This window comes from Quercus lobata, chromosome 8 (assembly GCF_001633185.2).
Source record: "Quercus lobata isolate SW786 chromosome 8, ValleyOak3.0 Primary Assembly, whole genome shotgun sequence".
NCBI lineage: Eukaryota > Viridiplantae > Streptophyta > Magnoliopsida > Fagales > Fagaceae > Quercus > Quercus lobata.
The window spans coordinates 16,987,130-17,005,304 of NC_044911.1; the positions used below are offsets into that span (position 1 = coordinate 16,987,130).

At 34.5% G+C, this 18,175-nt stretch overlaps 1 protein-coding gene across 2 annotated transcripts; it reads right to left on the bottom strand.

Annotated features, from left to right (window-relative positions):
• Positions 1 to 13,086: 13,086 nt before the first annotated feature.
• LOC115957667 (G-type lectin S-receptor-like serine/threonine-protein kinase At4g27290) lies at positions 13,087 to 16,456 on the bottom strand. Of its 2 annotated transcripts, XM_031075971.1 has the most exons (7): positions 15,541 to 16,456; positions 15,134 to 15,256; positions 14,875 to 14,996; positions 14,563 to 14,773; positions 14,132 to 14,369; positions 13,775 to 13,925; positions 13,088 to 13,703 (listed from the first exon to the last, which is right to left on the bottom strand). In XM_031075971.1, exons 1-7 carry the CDS (start codon positions 16,367 to 16,369, stop codon positions 13,395 to 13,397), a joined length of 1,983 nt encoding a protein of 660 aa, XP_030931831.1. In that variant the 5' UTR covers positions 16,370 to 16,456; the 3' UTR covers positions 13,088 to 13,394. The 2 variants fall into 2 exon arrangements, with proteins under 2 accessions (XP_030931832.1, XP_030931831.1); XM_031075972.1 differs by lacking the exon at positions 15,134 to 15,256 and having other exon boundaries at positions 13,087 to 13,703.
• Between the last annotated feature and the right edge of the window lie 1,719 nt (positions 16,457 to 18,175).

An 18,175-nucleotide genomic window follows, 5' to 3' on the forward strand; every position in this document is an offset into this window, starting at 1 on the left:
CTTCTACTTCATGTGGCCTTGTGAGAGGGGGGGGGGGGAAATGAGAAGGAAGAAGAAGATGAGAAGACACAGAAGAATGGATGGAAGAAGAATAAAGGTATGTAACAAAATAATATAAATTAAGTAGGTGGAAAAGTCAATTATTTAACGTGGGTGGGCTTGGGAATTGGAAAATGAGTAAAGGAACCTTCTTAAAATGTGGTTTTTTGTTTACAATTACCAAAAATATTGATTTTATTAAAAACAAATCATAAATAATTGTTTTTTAATAATAAATTCTACCATTTATTTGAATTTTTTTATATAAAAATATTAAATTCACTATATAAAAATATTTTTAATAATTTTTTAATCGCCGCACCTGCACCCTACTTTTTCAAAAATTGCCGAGTCCCGCACCCGCACCCGCACCCGAATCTGGAAACGCACCCGTGCTTCATAGCTTTTGATTCTTCTTCTCTGTTTAGTTTCTGAATCATGTGGTTTTTATGCTTCAAGTTTCATTATGGTCATAATGAGAGAATAAAGTTGAGAGAGAGAGAGAGAGAGGGGGTGAGATGAATTCTTTCTTCTCTTCTCCTTTCTAAGCGAGAGAGATAGAGAGAGCAACGAAAAATGGGAGAAAAGCGATTTTATAACTTGAAAGTTCAATAGTAAAGTTACTAAGGGCCTATTTGGTTAGTTATCTCTAATCAACATTTTCACATTTTAAACAATCTTACACACTTTTCAACACATTTTTTTACCCACACGTATATCAAAAACACTCAAACAACATTACTCAAACTAACTTACCAAACAGACCCTAAAGCTTGTTTAGATCCCAATTTTAAAATATGGTTTAATTGCTTTTAATCTACTCAATTAAGTGCGAAACAAGAGTAAACAAAATGCAATTTGTTTGTTTGTTTAGACCCCTTAACAACAAATTAGTTTAATCTAATGAATTAGCAAAGTGCTTACTCAGGTTAATTATGAGTTCTAGGTTAAACACATGCAAACATATTACTTGATGCGGAAAAGTAAAGACGACAGTAATATAATGATTCAGGAAAACCAATGAAATAAATTGTTTCAAGGTAAAAACTTGAGGAGGATTTAATTTAATTATCCTCAAGGTAAACAAATCCACTATGAAAGAATGGAAGATTACAATAAATTTAAACCCTAAATCTAGAGCTACCTCTTATAGAACTTACTAACACGACCACGTATAGATTCAACTCCACAGACTCTTCTATCTTAGATTTGCTTAACACAAACTCTCCATTTATGACTTTGAGATCCCACTCAAAGGTTTCACATCACCATAAGTAGTAGATTTTTATGCAAAAACTCGTTTCCACTAGTTATTGATTGTAGATCTCTTATTCCGGTAGATGCTTGTTGAGTTAAAAGGTACAAAAACCTCACAAATCTAACTCATATGATTTCTAAGAATTTGTAAAACGTAGTTTGGGTTTTCCTTTTATACCTAGTAGTATTTCACTTAAACCCTAAACGTTTTCATGGGCTTTAGACCTAATTTCAAATTTTCTAAATATGATTTTCTATCAATCGAGTTTTATTTTCGATCGGTTGAGCTTCACAGAAACTAAATTCTTCTTTCTGCAGCTTGCATGTTCTTGAATCTTGACTTGAACCATCATGAGCAATGTCTAACACCTAATTTAGACATGTTTTGATCTCGGTTTGCCAACGTGCATAAATTTGGAAACTAAACATTAATCCTAAATATTTAAAACCTAACACAATTAATCGGGATTACTACCTAGTGCATGGAGATACATGATTAACAATTAAATCTAAAGTACAAGGAGTAAGGGAAGAGAGGTGCAAACTAACATAGATTACATGTGGATGTGTTATTGAAGAAGAAAACCAAAGTGCTCGGTGTAAAAACCTCTCTGCAGCCCTCTAAGCTGAAATGATTCACTTGTGAATAAAGTTAGAGTATAAGGATATCAAAAAGACCCTTCAAGCCTAATCTACCCAAAGTACTTGAACCATCCAAGTCCCAACTCCCAACGGACTTCATCGAGTCATATCTTCACTAGTTATCTGGATCATGCAATTAGCTCTAATTGCATCCACCAAAGAATGGCTTCAACCAATGCTTCCTATAGGCACCAAAACAACTCACAACACTCAGATTGGGTGTGAAATGTGTTTGAGCTAAGAAACTCTCAAAGGATATGAAATTAGAGAGGTGGGAGTAAAGGAAAACTAAGATAAAATAATAGAGGATTGTAGGTGTGCAATCTCTAATTCTCAAATGGATTTCTAGGGTTTTCTCTCTAAAATTCTCTTTATAATTTCGTGGGTAATTTGAGCTTTTATAGTATGGGTAAAGAAATGAGAAAAGCACACAAAAAAGGCTGGGAGTGCATCTCACAAGTTGGCCAAGTCACGAGATAGTCACTAGATGCCTTTTAGCACTTGACTTTTCAACTTCCAGCATGTGCTTCTCATGTGACATTTCGTGAATTGTCCACTCGCGAGTTAGTTGTGAGCAAGTTGCGAGTTATTCAGTTCTTCATTAATCTCACACACTGACCCCTTATATTAAATCCCACAAACATACAGGGAAATGATTGAAGAAATACAATCAAATTTGACACTGAATTAAAGCCAACATAACATAATTGAAAATCACAACTTTACATAACTTCTTCTTCTTTTTAATGAAACAACTTCATAACTTTATTGGTGTGTTTGAATGATAGAATTTAGGTATACAAATTTAGATTTGGGTGATTAAAATTTAAATATCTTGTTTGAATAATTAAAAAAAGGTTAAGAATTTGAATTTGATAAATCCACAATGTGTGAAGTTCCCTCCTGGAGACTTGAAGTAGTAATTTGAATTAACTTCTAAATCTATAGAATTTTTAAAAATTCATAAAACATACTTCAATATTTATAAATTTGAAATTAAGGCATTTTAATCCATCATTTTAAATCCAAATTCAAATTCAAGTATCTAATAGCAACTCACATGTTTTTTTTTTTTTTTTTTTGTGTGGATAATTTAGATCTGTATGGTTTGGTCCTCGTGTGTTGATTTGCGAGATTAATTTTTGTAAGAATTTGTGTTATTAGAGCATTCACATTGGGAATGACATATGCCATATGTTGGTTCAATTTAGCATAAAAGCCCAAAATCCCCACACCATTTGGACTTGTAAAATTTGACTATTGCAAAAAAATTTGCAATTGTGCTACAGTGCAATTCTAAATGTAGAATCACACTGTAGCTCAATTGTAAAACAAAATAACAATATTTTATTCCTTTTTTCACTGTTTACTTTAGCTGATCTTATATTTTTTTCTTTCAACTCCTCTCTCTCTCACCGGTCACTCTCATCTCCTTTTTTTTTTTTTTTTTTCAATCCCTCCTCCTCTCTCGTCCCTCTTGCTTATCACTCCCAAGTGTAGGAGATCATAACAATATAATTCTCTGAGTACCGAGGTCAAACCACAAGGAGCGGGGTAAATTCAAAAAAAATATAATTAAACAAAAAACTTTTGGTGAAGATGAAGAATAATTTTTTCCTGGTAATTTTAAACAAGAATAACATTGATAATTGATTTAAGTCAATAATGTAAATACTAGGGCATCGGGGTGTTTCCCGATATTGATATGAAATTCTTTGTGATCTAAGAAATTGTATATTTCATAATTGATTGTTCTTATACAATTAAATAATTATGATTTGGTTGAACTGAGATAATTCAAGAACATATGATAACCTAGATTAATAATGCAGTTAGAAAAATTTTCAGAAAAACTCATTCACTTTAAAACTTGATTTCTATTTGAAACTATTAGAAATTCATCTAAACAATAAGAAAAACATGATTGAACTTATTGAAAGCATGGAAGAACTAATACATCAAAAGAAATCTAATTGAATAATCAAATATGTTGTTGATAAAATCCTAGAAAGAATCATATTGAATATTCATACCGTATAGAAGAAACATAACCCCTAGCCCTAGCAAAGAGTTTAGGCTGCCATTAGAGAAAGGAAAATACAAGGTTTTTCTCTGCCAAATTCGTTCTACACAGCCTCCCTTCAAAACCCTAACATCAAAAAGTGTCCAAAGAAAATAAAACTTATTTTAATTTTCGTCCAGGTTAATAGCAGTAACTTGTGAGTTGATTTTGGTCTTTAAAAATTGAGAATTTTGAAAAACTCAAAACTGGAAAGTTGTAGATATTTAAGTCACAGTTCCAACCCATTTGGCTGTCAATTGGATTTTTGAGGAGAGAGATACGCCCAAAATACTGATTAGTGCTCAAATCTGATTTTTCATTTTCAGATTTTACCTCTTTGATTTCTTTCCTTATTTGAATCTTCCAAACATGGGAGATGACCCAAGCACTCTAGCTGCACCTCCTTAGACATTTAACTATGGTCCTTTAGCTCCATTTTAATTCTAGTTTGGCCTTCATTCTCTCACAAACTCCTGTAAACTCATCTTTCCCACATGATTTCTTGAAAGTAGAAAATTACATACAATGAATAACATCTTATTCAAGAAATTATGTAAAGATAAATAATAGGGATTAATGCAAATCATGGCTTAATTATACAAATTAAGCATAGTAATAAGGAGATAATGCCCACATAAATATATAACAAGTATACATTTTAAGGTGTTATCACCTCTCTGTGTGGATCGATGCCCATGCATTGGTGGTTGCAGCGGTGTGGGCAGATGGTTGCAGCGGCGTGGATCGGTGCCCTTTCTATCTCTCTTGCACCTTCACTCTCTCGACCTCCCACAATGGCATAATCCCGTGGCCGAAGCTCTAAGCCGTAGCGCTCTCTCTCTCTCTAAACCAAAAATTACGACCACCGTGAGCCACCACCAGTGGCTTTCTTGGGTTCCCTCTCTATTTTCTATTTTCTATTTCCTCTTTTCTTTTCTCTTATTTTATTTTTTATTTTTCTGTTGCTCTTTGATTTATGAAAGTTCCCCGTTTTATTGCTTGCCTGTTTATGGGTTTAGGGATTTGATTTTCTTTTTGGGGTTTTAGGATTTGGAAAAAAAAAAAATGATTTGGGTTTGGGTTTGGGGGTTTGAAAAGGGGATTTGGATTTTATTGTGGTTGTTGGTGCGTCTAAGTTATGGGTGCAGTTTGATTTGGGGTGATGGGGTTATGGGTTTTGCTGTTGTTGTTTGTATGTGTTTTTGAAAATGTGTTTGTGCAAGCATGCTCTGTTTGTATGGAATCAGTGTTCACTGAGTGTGAGAACAGGAATAGGTTTTGTCATGTGTCTGCGTTCATTTGTACACTCGAGCTACTATAAACATGTGAGCATGTATTCTAAAAATAAAAGCATAGCATGAAAATGGACTAGGAGGGATGAATTGTTTGGTTGTGTTGTTGATGGTTGGGTTGATTTGGGTTTGGGAGATGGATGTATTGTTTGGGGTTTGAGATGAATTTCTGTGTTGGGTTTGTTTGGGCTTTGGGATGAGTTTCTATGCTAGGGGTATTGAGTTTTCTCTATAGTACTTGACCATTGGTTGAGAGAGAGGAAAGGAGACAAAAATTAGAGAGAGAATGAAATATATTTTATTGTATAATTTATATTATTTTAATGTGTTGTATTGTAAAATAAAAATTGGAATGCTATGAGTATTGTAAAATAGTACGGTATAGTTGATAAAGTAATTTTTTAAGATGGTAAAATAAGATAAGATACAATTTTCAGATGGGATAAGCTTACTAAATCTACATTTGAATATATTTGGTTAATAGGAGAGGTCAGGAAATAGAAGATAAGATTTCTCAAAAAAAGAAAAAAAAGAAACAGAAGATAAGATTTTGAAGTCTACCTTTACTTTCTCCTATTTAATCAATAATTATAAGCTTTTGAATTATGCGACTTGGTGAACTGCAACATTGATTGGATTGAACAATGGGATTACAGAAAAGTCTATCAATGACTTGCGGACTTGTGCCCAAAATGGACTCAGCTTCTGTCCAGTGACCAGTCACTGGACACGTTGGATACGCGACACGTGTCCAAGACTAGACACGTGTCACATATCCAACGTGTCTAGTGGCACTGGCCACTGGACAGAAACCTTGCCCGCCCAAAATTGTATTATGCTACACTGTTCCCGACCAATTTTGTCCTTTTCTACTACTTTTTCTACCATAACCCTCCTGATTGATTTGTCTACTTTAGCAATGACAATAATTTATATTATTCTTTTCTTCTCTAACCACACCTCATTTCACACGATAACTAAATATCCTTTATTTTCAGGGTAATTAGCAAAATACCTATAATTTTAAAGTATTTAACAAGTATCCCTGTTTTTTGAGCTCAATCTTAATAAAATCAAATTCTAGGTAGAAGTAATGTCGAGTTCTATACATATTCTTTCACTTAAATTTTTTTTTTCTATTTTGGAAAATTATGTGGAATTTGACATTGTTAATTTCAAATTCTACTTAAAAATACACATAGAACTCTATTTTGATGATATTAAGTTTTACATAAAACTAGTTCCAAAATAAGGGCATTTTGCTAAATACTTTGTAAAGATAGATTTTTTTTTTCTTTTTTTCTAAATACTTTAAAAACAAAGGACATTTAGCCATTTTTCCCATTTCACACTGATTCTCCCACCCTTTCACAGCCCTTATTACCCTTGGTCCCACCAAAATAAATACCACACCTTTTTTTTTTCAAGGAAATACTAAAAACTCCATTAAACACAAGATAAAGAGATTATTTTAGAGAGAGCTTATTCAACAAAACAACGACTTTTTTTTTTTTTTTTTTTAATTCAAATTGAGAAATCATTGATGTCTAAGGCAAGTTTAGCTAAAAAATAAACATATCTATTACCTCGTCGTTTAACATAGGAAAACTCTACGTTACGAAAACCATGAACTAATGACAAAATGCCATAGACAATTGGAGCAACACTGGATGGAAGAGGAGATTGTTCACATAAAGAATTGGAAATAAGATTTAAAGAAATCTTATGTTTGTAAAGGTCATACTTTTATGCATTGGTATATCTGAGATCAAAACGCACTTTATATATATTGGAGTCTTAGTTTCTACTATGTTGAAGAAGTACATCTATTGACTAACAAGTGGTATTATTGAAAATACAAGACTACTCAAGAAACTGCTCAAGAAAAGCTGAATTTGCAAGTTTCAATACCTCCTTGATACTTGTCAATCTATCAAGAATTAATGAAGCTCGATACCTGTCTTTGATACCTCTCAATTTATTGAGATATGAGATTTTTGATATCATTTTATTTAAGCAACTGTTTATTTGTGAGTTTGTGCAACCTAATAGGAGAGCCTATTCAAAAGCCCATTATGCTCCTATTTAAATAAGGTGGTAGAGATAGAAAACCTAAGACTTTCATATTGAAACTCTACCCTCCATCTATTGAACCTATGAATTCTGAAAACAAAAGTTGCAACTCTTGTGCTCTTTTTGGTCCTGTACCAAGCAAAGTCTTTGACACTAACAATTAAAAATCTTATTGGTGTTTTGTGTGAAACCGCTACAAAAAAACTACAACAATTAAAAGGGTTGCTGTGAAGTTAGTTATTGATAGGAGATTAGTTGGAGTTCAAAATTAGGTGTAGACTTCCTTGATTTTGAGCTTCTTACATAGATTAGTAAGCTCTATGATAGGTAGATACCTTGCCATAGGCTTATAGGATAAGATTTTTTTTGTACTTGTTACCTCTTTTCTTATTCATAGATTATTCAGAGTACTAACCTGAAATTCACCTTGTGGAGTTTTGTCTAGGGGGCTTTTCCAATCATAATCAAATCACCATGTCTACTTATTTAATTTAGTTTGGTAATTTGACTGTGCCTTAATTTGATTAGTGTAAATATAGAATCCAAAATTACTAAAATACTGTAGCTAAAATGAAACCAGTGTAAATGTACAAGTATTAGTGTATTTAGAGCATCTCCAACAGATTCTCCAAATTTTTGTACTGTTTGGAAAATGAATAGTAACTTTTGCCTTTTAACTACCCACTTTTTCAAATCCACTTTCCAACAGATTTTTTATCTCATTCTCTATCTCATTTAAATATTATTTCTTCATTATTTCTTTAAACTTTTTTTATTCTTTTTTTAATATTTTTTTATTCTTTCTCTATTCATTCCCAACAACAATATTTTTCAAATTCCCAATAGCTATATTTTTAAATCTCCCAACAATAATATTTTCAAAGCCACACACACAATCTGAAGCCCCCGTATAAGGGCAACACACACACACGCACACAACCCCTGTATATGGGCAGCACACACACACAGCCCCTGTTAAAGGGACACACACACACACAGAGCAGCAGCACACACGCACACACACACAGCCTCTGTATATGGGCAGCACGAACACACACACACACACACACACACACACACACACAGCAGTACACACACATATAGCCCCTGTATATATGGGCAGCACACACACACACACACACACAACACCCTGTATTCAGCACACACACACACACACACACAAAAAGCAATACAAAAGCTTTAATATCAATAAGGTTGAACACCACCCTTTTTTTTTTGATAAACTGCAATTTCATCAAAAGACTAAGGACTACCATCACCTTGGATATACATATATAGTGCAATAGGATCACATTGTAGCAAAACAAAATGAATAGTGCAACAGGATCATACTGCAGCAAAAAAAAAAAAAAAAAAAAGAGTGACCCAATATACAAAACAAGTTTAAAGAGCTCTTTTAATCATATACAAAATAAGAGCATTGATGATGATAATAGTCTAAGAACAAGACCTTCGTTTTTCAAGGATTTCCATTTGGCATTGACGAATATATTCTTGTTGCACTGAAGACAACATATTTACATCCATCATCATAAGCTCTTTTTCTTCCTTCAACTTTTCCATTCTCAATTTCTCCATTTCATTTTCCTCCTTCATTCTTGCTATTTCAAGTTTTTTATCCTTAAGTTGAATTCATGCCATCTCATGCTCCTGGTCTACAAGACGTCTTTTCTCAATACAAGCCATTTTCATCTCACTTATTTTTCTTCTTTCTTCCATCATGACATTCAACATCTCTTCTATATGTGAAGTCGTGCTTTCTCTAGACTTTTGTTTCTTCAATCTTTCTTTTTCGGCCTTCACCCCTGGTGGTCTCTCCAAGTTTACAATTGGAACCTGTGGAATATCATCATCCTCTAAACTTATTGACTCTAGATTAGAAGGTGAAGATGCCTCAAATCTCCCTCTTTTTTTTTTTTTTTTTTTTTTTTTGGTTGCTGATTGTTACCAATAGCCAACCATTTTGGTGAGTACATTAATAAATTCCAGCAATGTTCATATTGAAATTTGGTATGCTACAATACTTGATAAAGCTCTTTTGCTGCATTAAGCTGAAAAATTAACAAATAGTTTATAGTTACTATCTTGAAATAGTTGGAACAAATTAGCAAATTAACACAAATTTCTTTATAGGATGTACCTTGTCTTCATTAGTCTTACCACTTTCATTCTTTGATTCAATTTGTGCCAAACACCCACAAAACTTATTGGTGCAAAGTTAAATTGTTGACCATCGGTTCGTTAGAGAACTCACCGTACGCTCAGAAGTGAAGGTCTTCCACTGGTGGTAATACTCCTAAATTCTTGACCAATATGTTGTGCGTTTTTGGTTAGTGCTTTGCACTACATCTTGGTTGACATTGAGAAATGCGGACACAAGAAGCATGTCTTCTTGTATGGAGAAGTTGTTGCCACGTTGTAATTTCTTAGCTATGGATTCAACTTGGGGTGGAGACATTTGGCTAAATGCTTGAGCTTGTGAAACACTATCTTCACCACTTATATGTGAAGATCCTAACATATATTCATCACAACTATCTTCTAAAAGATTAGTGAAAGATGTGTCTCTTGGAATACTCGAATCCATTCCAAGTAACAAAAACAAAAACAATAATTTACATTTAGTTACACAGAAACAATAATTCTATAATGTGTAAGGAATCCCTTTCATTTAGTTCATAGTTTATTGGCATCAAACTCCCAGTTCTATCACAGTTTCAAGCAATTAACAATAATTTATCTCAATTACACAGAAACCATAAGGAACAAAACTACAATGATCGCCACATTCTAAAAATCTCAACCTAAAAGCTGTCCATAAATTTTTCATTCTCAACCCAAAATATTAACAGCACAAGAGATCTCACAATTAAGATTGTACATTCAGAAACAATTTTCACAAAATCTCATGGAACCAAGCAACAGAAATTACCACATTCTAAAACTACACAACTCAACACAACATGAACTCTTAGATTAGTCACTTACATTTTCATTCATAGAATTATTTACACATACACACACAGCTACAAATCACATTCAGAAACAAAAATTCACAGAATCATATGGAAATTATGAAAATGCTCTTTAAAAAGAACAAAAACAAGAATTCCCAGAAAACATTTTCCAAAAACCATTCCAACCACATAGATATCAAAAACCCACCAAGCAAAAATGACAAACATGCAAAACCCAATATGAATTCATTGATCAAACATCATTGCCATTACGAAGAATTCTTTAAAGACAATGCAGCAGAGAACACAGACACAATCAACAGGGTTGACCCCAACTCAGAAAAAAAAAAAAAAATCACTGGATCAAAAAATTTTGATTAGAGCTTGAAACCCATCACAATTTCAGCTACAAAAAAACCCAGAATTCGGATTCTCAATATTTCCACACCCAAAAAAAAAAAAAAAAAAAAAAAAAAAAAAAAAAAAAAAAAAAAAAACAGAGACATAAATATTACTAATAAACAATAAAAAATAATAGTTAAAGATGAATTCTTTTCTAAAAATAAAAAATTGGGTATTGAATTATTAACCTGATTATTGAAGAGGAAAAGGAAAGCAATGTATAAAGGCATGAAATTTGGGTTGGTGGGTATCAAACGAGGAAAACGATTCTATTTTCTTTTTTTGTTGTTTTGTTTGTTTGGGTTTTTTTGTTTTTCTTGGTTTGGGTACCGATATTCAAGGTTGAGATTAATTTATTGACTCTAATAAGATTAATTAAATAGAAAAAATAGAGAAAAGATCAAGAACAGAGTGAAAGAGATACAGAGAGAAAAGAACCAAAAACCCAAAACCTAAACCCAGATAGTGGCGAAGAACAATAGAAAATCATTCAAAACCACCAAATCATCAACTCGTACGATAAACTAATAAATTCAAACATGACAAAAACCCTATTAAATCAAAATTTTGGGTACCGATATTCAAGGTTGAGCCAATGTTTTCTGAACTCATTTTTCGTCACAGGTGGTTGAGCGAACTTCGATTGAAAGACACGGTGCGAGTTCTTTTGTGAAAGACACGGTGTGAGTTCTTTGTGAGAGAGAGCAACGACGAGGGTTGATTTTGTGAGAGAGGAGTTTTTGAAGAGAGAGAGCTTTCTGAAGAGAAACCAAGCGGACAATAGAGAAGAAGGAAAAGCTTTTGGATGAAAGAGAAGGAATTGTAAATTAATAGCACTGTTTAATTTTTTAAGATAAAATAAGAGAATAGAGTTGCTACTCTAAATTAAGAGAACTGCTGTAGCAACCTCAAAAATAAATTTAGAGAATCCATGTGTTTAGATAAGCTGCGGAGAGTGAATGGTAACATTTGGTAGTCCAAAAATAGAGATACAAACTCTGTTGGAGATGCTCTTAGAACAGAACTCGTCGTATTGCAATCGGAACAGAACATCAATTGGGGTGGTCGACATTTGGCCTTTCTCTTTTACCTTTCTCCTCATTTGGCCTCTTCTCATTCCCTCTCTCTCCCTCCCCTTCAAGCGATCTTGGAATCTCTCTTTTGCCTCTTTGGTCGACAGCATTTGTGGTGGTCAGTCTTTGGCTGTGGTGGATTCAGCGTTTGACAAGCACAAGGGTTCAATTTCTATATTGTTGGCTTTGGTGGGTGTTAAGAGTAATTGAGGGCCGAGTTTGTGCCCGCAGCGTGGCATTTTGGAGGTGGTTCTGATTCTTTGGCCGGTTTGGAGAACTGGGTCATGCTGGTTTTGTTGGAATATAGAACTAAGATGTTTGATTTGGCTACATTGAAAAGCTTCATGTGAATTTGTTGTTGTTTTCTATTATTTATTTATCTGCAACCTCACCGACCTTCAATATGCTGTAGTCAAACTTATCTGACGCTATTATAGGAGCACACTTTGATCATGGTATTCTCTTCTAGCGTAGTCCTTTGTCTCTGTCAGCTTACATAAATGTTGATTGAGCTGTTAATGCCTTTGATATACACTCTACATTTGGTAAAATTGTTTTTCTTGGCAATAATCCCATTACTTGGTCTGCCAAGAAACAATCCACAGTATTTCAATCTTCCACTGAAGTTCAATATCAATCATTGCTACCACTGCTACTAAGTTATGTTGGCTTAGTACAATTTTATAGGACTTGGGTGTTTTCCTTTCCATCATATTGCTTGAATTTGGTGTGAAAATGTTTCGGCACTAGCCATTGCCCCAAATCATGTCTATAGTGCTCGAAGTCTCGCACTAAACATATTGATGTTGACTTTCATTTTGTCCATGAAAAATTTGTTTTAAATAATTAGAAAGTTAATTTCATTCTAGTTCTGATCAAACTGTCTGATATTTTTACCGAGGGCTTATGACACTCGCCCCACTCCAGCCAGTTGATACTCACCACTCAGTCAATATTGTAGCAGTTGCAGAGTTAAGATGTGGGCTGCTATTAGTTGCAGTAGTCAGTTAAATTAGTTGCAGAATGAGTTATGGCTTTTTTCTTTTGACAAGTAAGTTATGGCTTTTTTTCTAACAATTACTTTTGGCTTTTTTCTCCCACGCGTTTTCTTAATATACGTTTTAAATACCAATAGTTTTCAGATCATATGCTGAATTATTCTTCTGCATTTAAGTCTCTCTTCGTTTTTATCTTTGTTTTCTGCTTCTTCTGGTCCTGTACTTTCTGCTTCTGTGATTCAAACCTCTGTAAACTTTCAATAGGATCCATGGATTATATGTCAGTTTCACAACAAAATGCCAGAGAAGCGCATAAGTAGATGTCTTAATTACTTAGATGCTAGATAAGAACTGGCTATGATGGTCAATCCATTCCCATTAAAGAAAATACAGAAAAAGCTTATTAGTTTAGCTTTAAAGCACTCAAGCAAGTAGCAACTATGACCCCCCAAATGGTACATTTACTTCTAACAGCAAAAAAGATGCCAAAGACTCTAATCCCAAACACACCCCTTAAACCCAAATTGATAAAAGTATAACTTTCACATATAACTCCTCGGTAAGCTATTTATGAATTCCTATCTGGCTTCCGGCATAGTTATAGTCACCACATTTTCTATGCTGGATTCTTCATTTCTTGATGTTGTACCTGCATTGCTGGAACTTCTTTCTATGAAGAAACCAGGCTGCTTTGGCTCAGGTAGAATCACTTCTGCATTCGTTAACATAGAAAGCACACAAGACATTGTCGGCCTGTCTTCAGGGAACTTTTGAACACATAGTAAGCCAACTTGAATACATCTTAGTACTTGAGATATGGAATCTGAATCCTCTAAACAGGTAAACAATAGTTCCAAGGCCTTGCCCTCCTTCCACAGCAACCATGCCTGGAACAATTTCAATCCAGATACTCACATAATTCACCAAGAGAGAGAGAGAGAGAGAATTTTCCACTTACATGTCCCAAAAGGTTATGGCGGTGATCTGGATGAAAAAACTTTCTGTTTTTCTTGCCACTCACTATCTCTAACATAAGCACACCCAAGCTAAACACATCGGATTTCACTGAAAATGTTCCATCAACTACATATTCAGGAGATATGTAGCCGCTGCATGAAACCATCAAATATAAGTTTTATTAACTTTATTGTTGTTGTTGTTGATAAGTTGCATGTCAATACATCTTTAACACATGACCTTACCCTTCACACCATGTTTATGAGGAAAGGAAGTGTCATTTGAGTCAGAGCACATTGATGAAATATTTGCTATAGTATGACAAAAAAGAATCTAGTTCCATTTTTATATTACTTACTATGTTCCAACAACTCTATCTGTCTTCACTTCACTTTCATCCCCTCCAAAAGTTCTTGCTAAGCCAAAATCTGATATTTTTGGGTTCAAGTTGATATCTAATAAAATATTGCTTGCTTTCAGATCCCTGTGGATGACTTGAAGTCTAGAGTCCTGGTGGAGATAGAGAAGTCCTCGCACAATCCCAACAACAATGTCATAACGCTTTGGCCATGCCAGCATTGCACTTTCATTTTGTTCTGCATATAATTCTTTCCCTTGTTACCATGACTTCATCTATGACTATTTTTAGTTTTTTTTTGTTTTATTTATTTTGTTTGTGAAAATCAATTGGAAGACTCTATCGGATACATAATAGGCAATAAACACAGGTACACAACATATAAAAGAGGGAAAGTAATTATAATACATAAAGGGTCAGGAGAATTGTACCAAAAATGAAATAATTCAAGCTTTTGTTGGGCATGTACTCATAGATTAACATCCTTTCATCTCCTTGAATGCAGTAGCCTAAAAGGCTGATAAGATTCCTATGTTGAAGTTTGGCAATGAGAACAACTTCATTCTTGAACTCTTTAAGACCTTGTCTTGAATCCTTTGACAGCCTCTTCACAGCAATATCTTGTCCATTACATAGATTTCCCTGCAAATCATCACATAAAGATGCATGTTTTTTCCTTTTGAATTTGCATAATATCACCATACAATTTGTGACCTGTATAACAAATTCAGAATCCTTTTTACCTTATAAACAGGACCAAATCCACCAGCTCCAATCACATTTGCTTGAGAGAATTTGTTTGTTGCGGTAGCAATTGTTGTAAAATCAAATAAAGGTACCTCTACGTCTTCTTTCTTTCTTTCACCTATTGAATCCATATATTACCTTTTCAGGAACTGCTTTTTAATTTTAGTCTAAGCACCCTTTATTATGCCCTCTTTAATTGATCTTGCTTTGATGGATGAGTGTATATATATAGGAAAAATGGATGAGTATACTTACATCTTATATTTGTTGCTTTCCAAATACAACTAAAAATCAACCCCAAAGTAAGCAATCCAGAAATGATTGATACCATTAGGATGACCACCAGCCTTTTCTTCGTATTTGATTTGTGGATTGATCCTAGAACGGACAGCAGTTAAGAATTTGTTCATTTTGCTTGAAATGTTCTTATTTCTTTTTGGTAAATGTATTAGATCATTGATTACACTTGTCAGGATTTATTATAAGTCAGTTGAGAATGCTAATGAAAGCATGAACAAAACTATAACCTGGGAACTTAAACTGAACTGTATTCTACTACAGATTATAAGACTTTCTGCACCATGTTGGCCAAGGCTTTTACAAAGCCTAAATAAGCTATCATGTGAGAAGCTGTGTGTTATAGAGCAGATAAGTGCACTTACTAAGTTCTGAAGCAGGCAGTCGAATATAGATGTCTTGCCCAGGATTTTCTTCTGAATACCCACTAATATCATTTTCTTCGCTGTACCCCATAATATCAATCAAATCCCCAAACCAGATCAAACAACCGTTGCCTCCTCCTCTAATATCTGAATTTGCATATGCTGTACAGGGACAGTTCTTCAAGCACTCCGCCTCGCATTCCTTGGTGCTCATACTCTTGTTTAACCAAAACTCCAACAAGTCAGGCAATTTCACCCACGCAAGCTTTATGAAACCATCTTTCCTCTGGCAGTCCAGCGGAGTTCTCCTCACACATCCACTCGACCAAATGAGCTGTTTCCATTCTTCTGGCGATTTGGGGATGAAACCTTCCAAACACTGGCAGATTGATGATTTGTAACTTCTGCAAACACTATTGGCACCACACTGCCCATAATTGTCACACAAGTCATTTGGAATTGCATTCATAATGGTCCATTCACTGCTTCCTTCCTTCAATAAAATGCCTTGCAGGATGCCTGACTGACTCAATGTTATCCTCATAATATTCAACTTGTCTTTAGGTTCAAATAAACCTCCCACCACGTCCTTTTGAAGTCCTAATATGGGAATAAAATATTGATTAACAGGCACAGGAAGACCGCCGAATCGAACTCCATTCCATAGTCCAGTGCGGAATTTTTTTATTGACCTCCTTCTAAGAATTATTTGAGGCAACCCCTTATAATCAAATTTGTATGTAAAATCTCCAGGAGATGCAATATCTGAGTCTCTGCAAGATGTCAAAAATCGGTCTACACCATTGTTCATGTCCTTTCCTATTGTCATGCCCGGTAACAATGTGTTAAGTGGGTAATCAAAGCTCTTCCACAGATAGCTTTTAGAGCTAGATGTAACAGTGTCTTCAAGAACAAGGTTACCAGAATCTAAAAGCTGAGCAACTGGTGTCTGTGCGACCCTGGACAAGTTGGAATACCAGATAGTGTGGTTTCTTTGGTTGAGAAGAATAAGCGTTCCATTGTTGCTGATAGTGAAAACTCCAGATGCATCTGTGAGTGGACTGTTCTGGTTCGCTATCCACACAAGTATCCCTGGGGTCTTCTTGTACCATATGCCCAAGTATCTGCTCTTGTTGTTGCCTGAAGAGAAGAAGCCCAGCTCAAAAACTTGGCCTGAGGAAACTAGAGTCTGGTTACCGCTAATTGATTGCCCAGAAGTAATGGTGTCAGCTGCAATGCAGAATTGCAAGGAGGTTGAGAAAGCAATGAGACAATAAAAGAGTGAGGGAAGAGCAAGTGTTTCCATTAATTTAGGCTCTTTTACTTTTAGTTTCGCTGAAAAAATAATATATATATATATATATATATATTTATTCAGCCAAAAGCAGTAGCAAACTGCTGCTTTTCTGTAGAGAACTGCAAAACTATAAGCACCTCGTCACTGCCTAAACAAGGACTTTATATTTCAAGTGATATTCATTTTTGTGTCCACTGCTTATGTGGAGCCATGTCTTCTTATTCTTCTTCTTCTTTTTTCTTTCTTTTTTTTTTTTTTTTTTTTTTTTTGTTTGCCCCACTTTTTGGATAAATTTAAACAAGGGAACCTAGTTTCTCTGCCCATACATCATGGCTCTAGATATAGGACTTGGAAAAGACGTTGTGCCAGCTTTGAATTGTGCTGGTGTGAGAGTAACCTACAAGACTGAGGCACTGACATTGACTAATGATGATAGAGAGCCACACATACATTGTATTTTCCAGCCGAGGAAAATAATATGAGCCTGTTTTTTCTAGGATAACCCATATCTTGTGTTTTTGTCTCAGAAACTACCAAGAAAATGCTGAGCTCTCGCGAGAGCATGGTCAAGGTCAAGTGCCAAAGATTTTGACTTACTTTCAGGATGGAATTAAAGAAAGAAAACGGGCATTAGCCAATGGCTTTACCGGTTGGTGCTCCCAGTCCAACTGGTATTTTCCTTATTACTTCGACTGTGGGTTTACCTGAGATTAGACCGATTCTCCTCCTACTGCTCAACCAGCTCGGTCTGACCTGACTTTGACCGCTTCCTGATCGCTGGTCAAATAATACCCCAGATCTCTGTATAAGACTGTATCTCACTACAATGCCCATTTACGTAACTGATTATAAAATCAAATTTCCACAACCAAAATTGTATTTTTCATTTTTTTCTCCTCAACAAATTGACTTCCCTGACACTACAGCGACAAAGCTGTGATTTTTCTCCACAACGGGTGCAAACTCTAATTAAAAAAGAAAATTTAAATGAATTGTTTTGATATTATTTTGTAAAACAAAGGTAATTGCTTTAATAATTATTTTTTGATAACTTTTTGGTTCTTCTAGGACCACAAGTATTACCACAACATAATATTATATGCGATTGTGATTGATGAACTATTACTTTTACATAGACTCATAACTTTTTTTTTGCCATTCGCAACTGCACATGTCAGGGTTGTGGTAGGAGTTGTGTCCATAGTCCATACTCCATAAACTTTCTCTAACAGTATATATTTTGAATGTGTAGCACATGTGTTGGAAATAAAGGAGAGATAATACCTGAATTTTTCTTGGAAATTACATAATTTGATTTTACCAAAAGAGGTGGCAGAA